At 40.0% G+C, this 12693-nt stretch overlaps 1 protein-coding gene across 1 annotated transcript in view; it reads right to left on the reverse strand.

Moving 5' to 3' along the window:
* Positions 1-6193: 6193 nt before the first annotated feature.
* Positions 6194-12693, reverse strand: part of LOC139286818 (ethanolamine kinase 1) — a 23567-nt gene continuing 17067 nt past the window's right edge. Inside the window, exon 8 of the mRNA XM_070907738.1 lies at positions 6194-6263. Within this exon, the coding sequence (XP_070763839.1) occupies positions 6194-6263 (70 nt within the window). The remainder of the gene's footprint in view (positions 6264-12693) is intronic.

The raw sequence follows: 12693 nt of genomic DNA on the forward strand, positions 1-12693 counted from the left end.
GTGAATGGTAAAGAAGATCCATATTTGTATTTATTGCTATTTAAACAGACTCATGTACTTCTATGAGTTGGATTTGCAGACAGGTAAAATGGATCAGCTGCAAGAACTACTGAACACACCTGAAAGACACTGAGACCAGGAAGAAATAAATGAAAGGTTAAACCGGATGTTTGGCAGTAAATCTTGACAGCTTGCCTGGTTATCGTTCTAATTGTTGAGAAATTGACATAGTGATAAACTGAGAAGGGATTTCACACACTTTGAATTTACCTTTCTCTTCTTGTGGGTTTGGTTCGTGTGTGTGTGTGTGTGTGTGAGGATGATGAGGCGTAATGACACGCTTTCTTCATGAAAGCCCGGTATTGGATGAGCCCTCCAAGGCAAATTCACTTTTTGATTTTTAAAAACCATCTTGAAGAGTAGAGAGAACAAAATCCTTTCTTTTTTTTTTCCTCCTCACCAATCAGGCCTTTAGATCAAGAGAATTATAAAGTGTTATTACAAAGGAGGAGCCCCCTTCAGACGTGTTGGAGAGGCTCTTTCAATGAGGCATCAAAGCCACCCTGTTTATGATCATGGAGGCTCCACCACTCATTAAAGTGCACAGAACGGCCACGGTGCTGCTACCATCCTCTTCGAGCTAAGAGCTTGTGCTGCTCAATCATTCAAATGTGTTTAATTCAAACGGGGAATAATTGACCGTCGTACTTCCATTGATCTGATCATGTTTCACAATGAGCGCTGTTTCATTTTGTCTGTATTTTAGACTTTCAGGTGACATCCAACTTTTGCTTTGCATTTCAACATGAGGCAGGTTTAATCATGAACAGGCTACTTGAAATCAGAACTAAGTTCATTGAAAGGTTAAGTTCAACTGAGGTCAGGCACGCTTTTCCTATGGAGAATATATATATATATATATATATATATATATAAATAGAGGTTTGTGCTCAATTTGAGGTGTCCTTTTCATCAAATACTGTTCTTTAAAAGAAATAAAAAAGTATGGGGCCTCCATGTTTATTCAACACACACGTGATTCGTACTGTACAAAACATCTGTTCTCTGGTAGGAAACGACGCTAGCGACTCAGTGTGTTAGCATGCTAATATTTGCTAATTAGCAATAAACAAAAAACAGCTGAGGCTGATCGTACTGTCATTAGTCTTGCAAGGGTTTGGTCATAAGCCCAAGTGATGATGGCGCTGGATGAAAAGTCAGCGGAACAGCAAAGTCATTACAATTCATCCCGAGGGGGGACATGAATGTCTGAACCAAATTTTTATGGCAACCCAAAAGTTGTTGAGACATTTCACATTGAGCTGGGTAGTTACAAAATGAATCTGATCCTTTCAGTTACTCACGAATTGAAAAGGTGGTAGGACTTTATATAATACAAGAATATAAAGCATGTGTTTCAAGTAGGATGTTCAATGCATCGCACTGTATCCAAGTGGAATATAAAATACTTTTACTGATAAAATTAATAGAGCTAAAAATATGCTGTACATTAGCTTGTGTATTGTAAACCCTTCCCTTGAATACATTCTTGGACAGTCTTTAGCAAATGAAAATTGATGACAGCTGTTAATTGGGAGGGGGTCTTATTAGAATTCCAAGGGTCAGCAGCCTTGAGAAGCCTTCAACAATAACGAAAAAGCTAAATGCAATATCTGAATAAAAGAAAAACCCCCTCGAAAGGAGATGCTTTAGCTGCGTTTGTGTTTCAGCGTCTTTGAAACATTGCATAAAGGTCTATACTTCTTTTTTTTTAATGCAATTAGAAGTGAAAGAAAGAAATCGACAGCACTTTTTGGATGGGCAATGGACAAAAGGCCAATTTTCCCTTTTTGAGGGAAAGTCCTTGGGTCTTTTTAAGTGCATTAGTCCGCTAATTAAATATTATATGTTTAACGAAAAATGCACTTTGAAAGCAGCGAGATTGTTTGACTCAAAGACACGACGGCAGCCTTGATGAGCGGAACTGTGTGTGACCATGAGGAGGTAAAGAACGCCATTGTTGCCCGTCCTCTCTTCATTTCACCAACCATAATCCTTTCTGCTGATTTTACAATCACATTCCTTTTTGTGCTTCCCTCGCAGATAAAGACACTAGACACGGTTCTGCAGAGGAGGGGACTCCTTGACATTTCTGAACATGTTGCAACCATTTTGCACAGTCTGAATTGTTTGTTTCATCGACTACACACCAACTTATTGTTCACTATTCAAACTGGTGTGAAGTACAGGCTACCAGTTTGCTTACATGACAAACTGAGCTGCCTTGGGTTAAAACAACAGAAGGTGTAAGATGTTACATCAAACAGCGCTCACAAGTTTCACATTTGAACTTCAATCAGTCAATCTGTGTGGATTATTTGGTTTAGACTGCCGCGGTCGGTCTGGAAGGTTTTAACTTCTCAACCTTGAATGCTATCTCTAATAATATACAATAATAATAATAATAATACACGTCTATACCTTTTTGACTACAGAATGATTCTCTTTTAAACGCGTTCGACGTGAAGGATCTGATTTTGTTGATTTTGTGGCAGTTTCCCTCCTTTGGATTATGTTCAACGCTAATATGTTTTGGAGGAAACGCGATGACTGAGTGATTCTGACGCAAAGTCACCTGTCTCAGTTGTTTTGTCAACTGCTGTTACTAAAGTCAAGAATAAACATTCAAACTCCACCTTTGAGCCAAACTGGATGAGGAGTCTCTGAAGTGCTCAGAATGGGAAAACTCCACCATGTGAAACTTCACTCTCGCTGCTTTTCACGTTTCCCCTGCAGTATCTGCTCCTGGCAACTAAAGCACGATTAAGGGCTTCGTGATTATGTTTAGGCAACTCAAAGCTCTTGGTTAAGGCTCTGGAAATATTGCGGTAATGACATCACAAGGGTAGGCAACCAAAGCACTTGGTTAAATTTGGAGAAAGGTTGTGATCTTAGTTTAATATTGAAAAAGTGAACGCTGATTTGAAGGATTAGAGAGTCGAACTAACGGAGTGCAGTCCAGGTGGCATTACATTTCCTACAGAATGTATTGGGTAATGCAAATGTGCATACACATGATTTATAGGAGACAAGGTTGTGTTTCAGTAATGCCAGCTTTGTACCACAGGGGTGTGACATTTATGTTAATGCGTCAGTAATGTGTCCCCTGCAGTTCTGCCTCATATGAAAATGTGCACACTTTGATCGCTGTGAAGCACCTTCAGACATAAGGAAAGCTTTTGATCTGGAAGTATCATGTATCGTCAGATCACCCAGTAAAAAGGTACATTTGACATGTGTGGAAACCATTAATTATACTGCTCTTAATATGGTTTTGTTTATAATTTATAATCACTTTCATGTAGGTTTGAAGCATAAAAATGTGATTCTGAGAAGTTTGCCGTGCAAATGTATTGCTCCTGCTGCCAATACTTAAAAAAATACTGTTACACACCTATTTCATGGTGCATGGTAACACACTGCACTGGTAGCAGAAATCTGCTATAAATAGTTAAAGCTTTGACATGTGAGTTCCTGTCAGGTTAGATAAAGAGAGTAGGGGGGATTCAGAGACATGGAGTCTGGCCTCTTCTCTCATAAATCAAAACATGCTTCCTTCGCAGCCCTTTTATTTAAAAGATAAATGACTTAATCATTGGCAATTGCATGTCAGTAACAAATGCAGCATTGTATACATTCAGCTACGACATCACATGATGTTTACTGTACATTGGCATCATCTGATCAAAGTACAGCTGGTGGTGTGGATCTTTGTCTGTGTGCTTTATGTTCATGTGGGACTTTCAGAGCCGTGACACAGATTCAGTTTTAACACCTACATGCTTGTTCAAATGGTGAATGTAGTCAGGTGACGTAGTATACAGAGCAACAAAAGTCCAGGGGGGGCCAAACGTTACGGTGGGCCAAACACAGGACTTACATCCACGATATTATGGTTCAATGACAGTTGTGCCTAATTATTTTTTGACTTAGTTCACTTATTATTTTCAGTATTTTTATTATTATCTTCAGTGGCAGTCTGGTTAGGTTACTTGGTTAGGTTTAGGAAAAGATCATGGTTTGGGTCAAAACTACTACTTTTGGTTCCTAAACTGAACGTTAAGCACATGTTAGGAAGGCTTTCTGCCAGAAAGCCTTGAAGGCAAACTTCTCCCACGGGGGTAAATGTATATTGGATCACACACAGTAGGGCAGAAAACTGCTGCAGTTTAGCGTATTTCCAAATGACGGAGGTGTGGTCAGAATAATATCTTTAATCTGCCTCTATTCTGACACTATTGACCTTTTTCATGACAAATATTTTGACATGTCATAGCAGGAAAAGCACAGGTACAACTATATTAATTGTGGTATATTTCTACAAATGTATTTCAAGGTTTACATGCAGGCTTCCTAGCAAGCAGCTGGAATGAACCTAAATGGAACAGAGCCCTCGTTAATGTTATCAGTTACACCAGTCACATGTCATGACATGTATGACATGTAAATCATTTTAAGATGGTTCAACTTAAGAAACAAAAAGTGAGTTAACTTAAAGTCGTCTCGTGAGTTGTGAATACCAACAGAGGAACGTTTATTGAACTGGAGAAAACAAGTAGAATGAACTTCAGATATTTAGTGTTCAGTCAAACACACAAACACGACACACAGATTTGCTTCCAATTCACATTTTCTCAGTTTTAAAAGTTAGTTGGCCAAAAACACTGCTGGAGCCATTTATACACCACATGAAATTATGAAAGGAAACATCCACGACTGATCTCAACATGTATTAAAGACACCATCCTTCATTCATGTTTGAGGATCTCTGGAGAGTTTTAACAATGCATGCTGGGAAATCTGCTCAACCTGCTGCTGCTGATTCTTCAGAAGCTTAATTTGATGAGTTAAGTGAACTCTCAGCAGCGCGTTCATTCAGCTCGTTCTGAAGTGGTCTGAACATAAAGAAATGTTAAGTTGAATGCACATCTGAAATCTCCTCTTAGTTCAGCAAGACAGTATACATTACGGTATGTACAGTTTATGTACTGTACATTGTCCATTATTGCATCATACACTGATGTGAATTCTAAACACTTATTAGGTTAACTGATTTAGTGAACATCTGGGACACTGACAAGTTAATGAGCTGCACCGAGGGGGCAGATGATGACGACATCCCATCAACGGCATACAGCATGTCCCCATACTTGAAGGCTATAGTGTACAAAGTAATGAAAAATAAATTAATTGTGCAGTCAGATTAATGTAGTTACAGTGCAGTGACAAAAAAGCAGCTGCAGCTCACAAAGCGAACATGTTTAGTTTAATTCAGTTGTGAAAGCATTGATAACAGTCAGTGTTATAGTTAAGTAGCACCGGTAAGTCAAACGTACCTGTTTACTGTGAAAGGTGTTTGTTGGAGGTGCAGTCAGTCAGTGACTCTGGGCATATTCTTGGGAGCTGAAACCACTTTGTAATTTGGACAAATGGCTGACTCTCTGGGTATTTCACTACCTAATAAAATTAGGACCAATTTGTCGCATGGTTTATATATATGGCTCCACAAACTTAATTCACAACCAAACTGTCTTTACACGTTGTTTTGGCACTTGAATAATGTCGATGAATTTGCAATAAATTTTAAAATGAGCAATATACTGTATGATCATCATCATCCTGTAAGGTACATAAAAAGCAGCTTTACAGCAGGAGTCCTTAGGAAAGAGAAAGATTTAGAATAATGCACTACTTGGTACAGTACATAAGTTGGAATGGAAACTTGTTTTTCCATCAGAACTGTGGTACACACTGAATAAGCATGCAAATAACCCTCTTATGGGTTTTATGATCAGGCTCATTTTTTGTGGCTTTATGCGACTCGGCTAAATGTGGGAACAATTAATGTGTTTCTGGCACGAGCTTCATCTTAATTTGCCAAATGGGCTTATCGGCATACTGACTGTGGTAAAACAAATATTTTAAAAATCACAATGATAGCAAAACATATTAACTCACACTGCAGCCTGAAAAAACAAACAATGGGGAGCACATTTATAAGCTTATTCTATGCCTTCATTTCCACCGTGGATCCACGTAGTGACAAAGAAGGACTGAAAACTCTTGGACTCACAGGAGCAGGGTAATGCTACTCCTGATTTCAAAGATGCTGGCGGTCCTTTATCCTCTGTTTCTAGCTCATTGTCAATCCGAAATATTCCTCTTTCTTCTCAAAGTAGTAGTTGAGTCGTGCCACGGCATATCTGGGAGGAGAGAAGAGAAAAGAAAATAAATGATTTTTCTACAAATCTCTTGATAAATATTGTAAAATCTAAAAACCATCCACTCTCCTTGGATGTTTATGGTGCACGATCACAGTGTAACGGCTTCTAATGAGAACCAGGACTTCTGTTGCGTGGACTGTTATCTTCCTGTCTTGCTTTCCTTGTCTTTCCGGTCTTTTTCCTCCAGGTTTTAAATAAATAAACAAATAAGTAAATCTATGTTTATGCACTTTTCTGCCTCTGTGACAGTTTATGTTCATACAAAATGTCGAATGCTTTCATTGAGTAGTTCAATGAAAGCGAATTCCCATTTTGAGTATATATATATATATTTGAGTATATTGCGTTAAAAAACAGGAGACACTGGAAAGGGGCACCTGCGAATGACACAAAAGTAAAGCTCTGTTCATTCTGCAGCATACGACTGCTTGTATTCATTATAAATGGAGTATATAAGTGGAGGCATTAACGGAATCACCACTTAGCTTCGCCAGGTTTGGCCAAAATAAATGGAATTTGAGCAGAAGAGTTTCGATCCAATAATTCAATAACCTTTCATTATCTCTCGGGCCAGATTTGATCTTCAGGCTTCTGCTGTGTGATTCAATTATATAATGTTTGGAAAAAGAATTGAGACCTTCCGCTGTGGATGTCACCTTAACAAAACACTCTGTTCACATCAAGAAGGCGGCAGTTTAGGGAAGCAATTCAAATATATGAGGATGTGGTCTTTTGGCCAGCGTGTGCTGCGTTAAACTCCAGCCCGCTGTGACCCTGCATGAGGCGGCCGCAGAGGCTGGACGGACGGACGGACGGATGCAGTGATTTCTTTCTCAATATTATAATGACATTGATACTGGACAACACTTCAAAGCCTGCAGGCTAAAGATTAGTCCAGACACTGCATATCTATGGGCTACTTTTTCCACTTTGCATCCTCAATTACTGTAAAAACCATTTGACTTTTTAAACCCACGCTGTCGTTACTCGATACGCTGGGACGCTGAGTATCGAACACATCTCATGTCAAAACATTCATCAGATTTTAAGTACGACAGATAACTCAGACTCTCTCGTCTGTGCCTGTAAATAGTGAATTAAGATCATTTAAGTTTTTCCTCCTGAGATCTCCTGAGTCTGAGGACATAACAGCACATTTAAAATTTCACTCCTGTTTGTAGAGTGTCCTCTGAATAAACGCAGGTAACTTCATTAGTGTTTCATACAACAAAAAAAAAAGGTATCAACTGACTTTGGAAAGTGAGTTAGCTGGAAGGTTTATTTAAAGGCGCACACGTATGATTTAGTGTTGCTCTTTCATACAGTTGAGGGACGTGTGAACCACAGATTTAAAAAAGATCAAGGAAGGATCAGAGGCTGAGATACTCTGACTCTGACTACAATTCCCACAATGCAACTCGATAGCGTCTTTTTTCCTGCCTGGTAAACTCAACGACCGCAGTTTGTAACACTTTCCATTATCAAAGTCAAAGTCTCAAGAAGTTGCAAGAAATCTTGACTTTTTCATTCCCGAGCTCAGGTGACCCAGATGACATCACTATGACATCATCGGGTCGTGCTCTCAGACTTGACAAAGCTCACTCAAGACGAGTAAACTGATGCTCCTTTAAAGTGCAGAATCACAGATGTGCCAATACACACAATATGAAAAACGTTAGAATAATAAATGTAATGTGTGTAACATTAATAATTACATTAATTAAATAGTAAGTCTGTATTTAATGTTTAAACCACTCCCTGAGCTAGAACTAGTCGTTTATAAGAGGAGGATATGTCTGATATGGATCACATGTTGTGTCTTTATCTCATCAGTGTCTCGTCATATCTCAAAGATCTCAGAGATGACTCATCAGTTGGAAGTTAACATACAATAACGTGTTTTTCCAGCGTTCACAACAGGTCACGCTGCAGGCCCCGCTCAACGCTCAAGGTGGGCACTATGTTTTTTTGTTTGCAAAACGTGCATAACAATATAGCATCAAGTCTCTATTCAATAAAGCACTAAGTCTGAAAGCTGTGCCAAAGCGCATTTCAGAACTTAACTGCGAGAAAAGTGGTGTATTTTTTCAAACCATATTATCGAACGCTTCAATAAATCTGATGTCTGAGTACACTGTTGCCCTTGGCCATTATACTATACCCTTTGAAATTAAGTGAAGTTTCAAAAGCACAGAAAATGGAGGTACAGAGAGGAGTTTGTCCTTTAATCAGTGCTTTCACTGAACTCCTCAATGCCGAATCAGTTTTCTCTCTCTTATTGCTCAGTGAGACAAAACCATAATTCTGACACATGCCTTTTAGTTACTTGTATTCCTTCACTCTGTTCCTCACCTGTGTCTCTGGGTAGAACTGCTCTCTAATTATTGTGTCAGAGTCTGGCCTCTGTTGTCTGTTCTTTGCAATTTTTCTTAGAATAGTTTCTTTCTTGTAGTGTCTTTGCTTCACTTCTGGGCGACCTTTAGATATAGAATACACACTTGTAGCTTTTTGATAGAGACAGGTGGTTCAGTACGTGTCTGACCTTTGCCTCTGGAAAGTAGTTGTTAAAAAATTTGGGGCAATAGAAATCCTTGGCGATAGTCTGGTACAGCCAGCAGACATTCTCACTTCTCTGCTTGTGGTTTGGTGACACTCAAAAGGCGTTTTCTCTGGACAGACTTAACTTTGAGTAAACCGTGTGCCACAGTGGATGATTGACAGTTCCCTCATTCACTCAGACAGCAACACAAAGCCTTCCTAAACCTGATGGATGAAAGCAAAACCCGGTGGTCACTGTGTAAAATGAAAAAAATATGTTCGGCTGAAAACGTCAAATTTCTCCATGACAATCCTCCGAAATCAAAACTTGTGTTCATTGTTAAGCAAAACACTTCAAGTCCATGATACAGTTTAAGTTAGAGACGTCTTCTCAACGCATCACGTCAATTGCAGCAGTCGCATTCTCACAGTTCATCTAAATCTTTCACGTCAGATCAGCAATTTAAGCTTAATATTTCTGAACTGTGGCCTTCGGTATTTGGAGCAAGTTGCTTGTGAAATAGTCCTATTAACTATATATGTGTGTGTGTCAGTCAGGTGATTACATGCCTTTATTCTTAAGAACATACATGTCGACTCACAGCATTTAGAATACAGGATTGCCTCTGTAAAAGGCACCAGTAGCACGCTGAAAAACAATTTAACACCACCTGATAAATCTTGAAATGAAAAATGGACATTCAGTTAGTTCAAATAAAATGCTTCAAGAGAGAGCTTCAGTGTCAGCTTATCCCAAAAAAATGAAACATAAAAAAAAAAATCACTGGCCATAGCATTTGGTTCTGTTAATCTAATTACCAATTACACCCACACCCTTCATAAGCAGAATTATATTTGAGTATACCCATTTAAAAGAACAGCAACCTTCACAGGGGATCCCATTCATCCCTGTTTTTATTGAGGCCGACACCTAAAACTAGCGTGCTTAACGTTTATCATCAGCAGAGATGAAACTGAGACGTTTTTCTATTTAGTAGAAGTAGGGGAAAATGAACTCCCTCCAAAGCAGGTATTCCATTTCACAATGTGCTTTTGTGCACAATTCCTTCAATTCTGCAGTCGGGCTATTCCAAACAGTGGGCCTCCTCCTCGCTCATTTCCTCATAATAATGTCTTTGTCAAATAACGGCTCACCTTGCCAACGTGTCCACAAATCTAAAGCGCTGACTCGCAGACACTTTCAACACATGAATAAAATCATATAAGGAAAGTAAATATGGACAGCAGAGGGAGGGCGGGTTTGCATTCCCCTTGTGGCTCCCTATTGTCACATCTACATCTGGCCCTGGTTAACGCACAAGGCCCGGGCGACGCCTGTCACTCGTTGGGAAGTCGGCAGAGATTTGGCTCGGGGGGGATAACAGTGGGAGGAAACACACACACACACACACACATATACATTCAGGGTTTAACTCTAAGTTCCTATCTCTTTTCTCAAAAGAACTTGTTTACCACAAAAGCATAAAACAGCAGGGTGTTGTGTGTTCTTTCTCAAGTTCAGGGGAAATAAAACTGCTTGGTTAAGCTAAGGGTAAGGTTGTGGTCATGAAACTAAATTATGGTTAAAGCTGCATTAATCATTATATTTTAAATTAAATCAAATGACTATGTTTAATGTGAAAAAGTCCTCTTGCAGTAATTAACCCACAGAGAATGATCACCCGACTCTGCAGTCAATTTTATGGCAAATTTACTGTATGGTTCAATCTCAACCAACGAGGCTTTGATAGACTCACGCTAACTGCCCAGCACCGACTGGTAGGCCGGCGAAGTTAGCGGCTAGCTCACGAAAAAAAAAAAGAATGAGCATCTGAAGTGCCAGATATTTTGTTGTGTGTGTCAACTTGTTCCCCATAACACCAAAATAAATCTTGGAGTTTTGGAAGGATTATTAGTGGTTAAAATAAAACCAACATTCACTGTTGTAGGAGACCGGCTGCTTAGAAAAGTGGAACATCTGCACGGTGACCAGACGTCTGTCAGGTTGTTTTGGATCAGAAATTCTCCCAGACCCCAAAAATCTACTTGATAAACCACTTTAAAACTATTTATTTAAGGTATGGTTGAAGGAAGCCAACATGAACTGTTGGTAGTAGACAGATCCCTGGAAATACCACACGCTTTGTCACACCTGACACCTGACTACTCACAAGGCCAGTCGGCGTAGCTGGAATAACTAAACATCCTAGCCAGCTGTGACGTGCTAACGCTAGTCAGTCACAATAGCGCTCCACGTTTCTTTGTATTTTCTCTGTGCTGTGCCTTTTACTTTACTCCCCCACGGCATGTTGTTCCAGGATTTTACACCATTTAATTCAGTTTTATTGAACAGGGACAAAAGCTTGCTAAGTGTCGGTTATCTATTGTACGTGAATCCTTGTGTGACCTGGCCTTTATGCATCCAATTCAACCTCCTCTGTCAGAAAGTTTCCCTGCAAAATAAAAAAGCCCCAGAAAATTACTTACTGCTTTACACCCTTTTATTCCGTTTTATTGAACAAGGACAAAAGCTAACAAGCTTACTAACTGCTCGCTAAGTGTCAGCGAGCTATTGCTCGTAAAACCTTGTGTGACCTGGCCTTTATGCATCCAATTTAACCTCCTCTGTGAGAAAGTTTTGCAGCAAAATAAAAAAAAAAGTCACTGTAAAATTACTCACTGCTTTGCCATTGAATGTAAATGCAGTTCCTTTATGCTGTTTAAACAAACGACAAGGACAGTCTCATAAGGTTATGCGTTATGTGACTGTGGTGTGTTCCCACCATCAGTGTATTTAAATTAAAGGACGAAAGCAAGGGCAAACTTGTCCGCTGCCATCCACATTGTTTCTTTCTTTCCAGCAGGAACCATCAAGAATACTGAAAGCAGTGTCGGCAGAGGGCATTAGGAAATGAATGTGCGTGTCTGTGTGTATACATTGTGGGACCGAGGTTGGCAGAGTGACGATGCCTTCAAACCTTAGACCTGGCCCCCCCCCCCCCCCCCCCCCCCCCGCCCCCACTCATTTCAGTTTAACCCTCCAGTTAAAGAAAGGTAACCTGACGCTCACCATGCACTTTAGGACAACCTCAGCCGGCGGCTTAGAGGAGCAGACGTCTAGCAGGCGCATGTGGCCCGGCCAGGGATGAGAGAAGTATATGTAAGGGAGGACCGACGGTATGGGAACAATAGTGCCTCTGTGCCTCGGCACCCCTCTGGATCACATTTCCTCCGAGGTCCAGATCGAAATGAGGCGGGGGCCCTGTCGCTGATCTAGCAAGCGAGCAGAGAAAGCCACACAGAGGGGAGGGTGCCGTATGTCAATAGTGATTAGGATCACGATCACAACTGTGGCGGGTGTGGGGCACACAGAGACGGCAGAAAGGAAGAAAAAGTGGGGGTGAAGGGAAACATTTCGCCCTCCTGAACTTTATTGTCTGGTTGCTGGTAGAGAGGAATGTCTCCTGGACTTGTTTAAAGATAACTAGTCCCTGTATGTGGAGCAAAATACATTTAAGAGCAAAAGAAATTCGTTTTGATTTCTTTAGAAAGTCTTTGTGGAAGATGAAACATTTCATCTTTTCCTGATTTGTGGTTTTAAAAGTAAAGAAAAGCAGAGAATTTCATTTGTAAATTGTTTGCTTTTAAAAGTGACAAGAGGAGTGGAAGAAGTGTGCTCTGGGTGCACCACGTCTTGAAGCACTGCTGGGGAAAAAAAAAAAAAAAAATGAAATATTTCCACACTCTGGCTCAAGTTCCCAGTACTTTATTGCAATTTCTCTGCCAACAAATTCTTTGTCAGGCAATCCTAATGAAGATCCTGTTTGTCTAAACATTGCAATAAAATAGTGAGTGCTTGAATTCAGTGCGC

This window comes from Enoplosus armatus, chromosome 6 (assembly GCF_043641665.1).
Source record: "Enoplosus armatus isolate fEnoArm2 chromosome 6, fEnoArm2.hap1, whole genome shotgun sequence".
NCBI lineage: Eukaryota > Metazoa > Chordata > Actinopteri > Centrarchiformes > Enoplosidae > Enoplosus > Enoplosus armatus.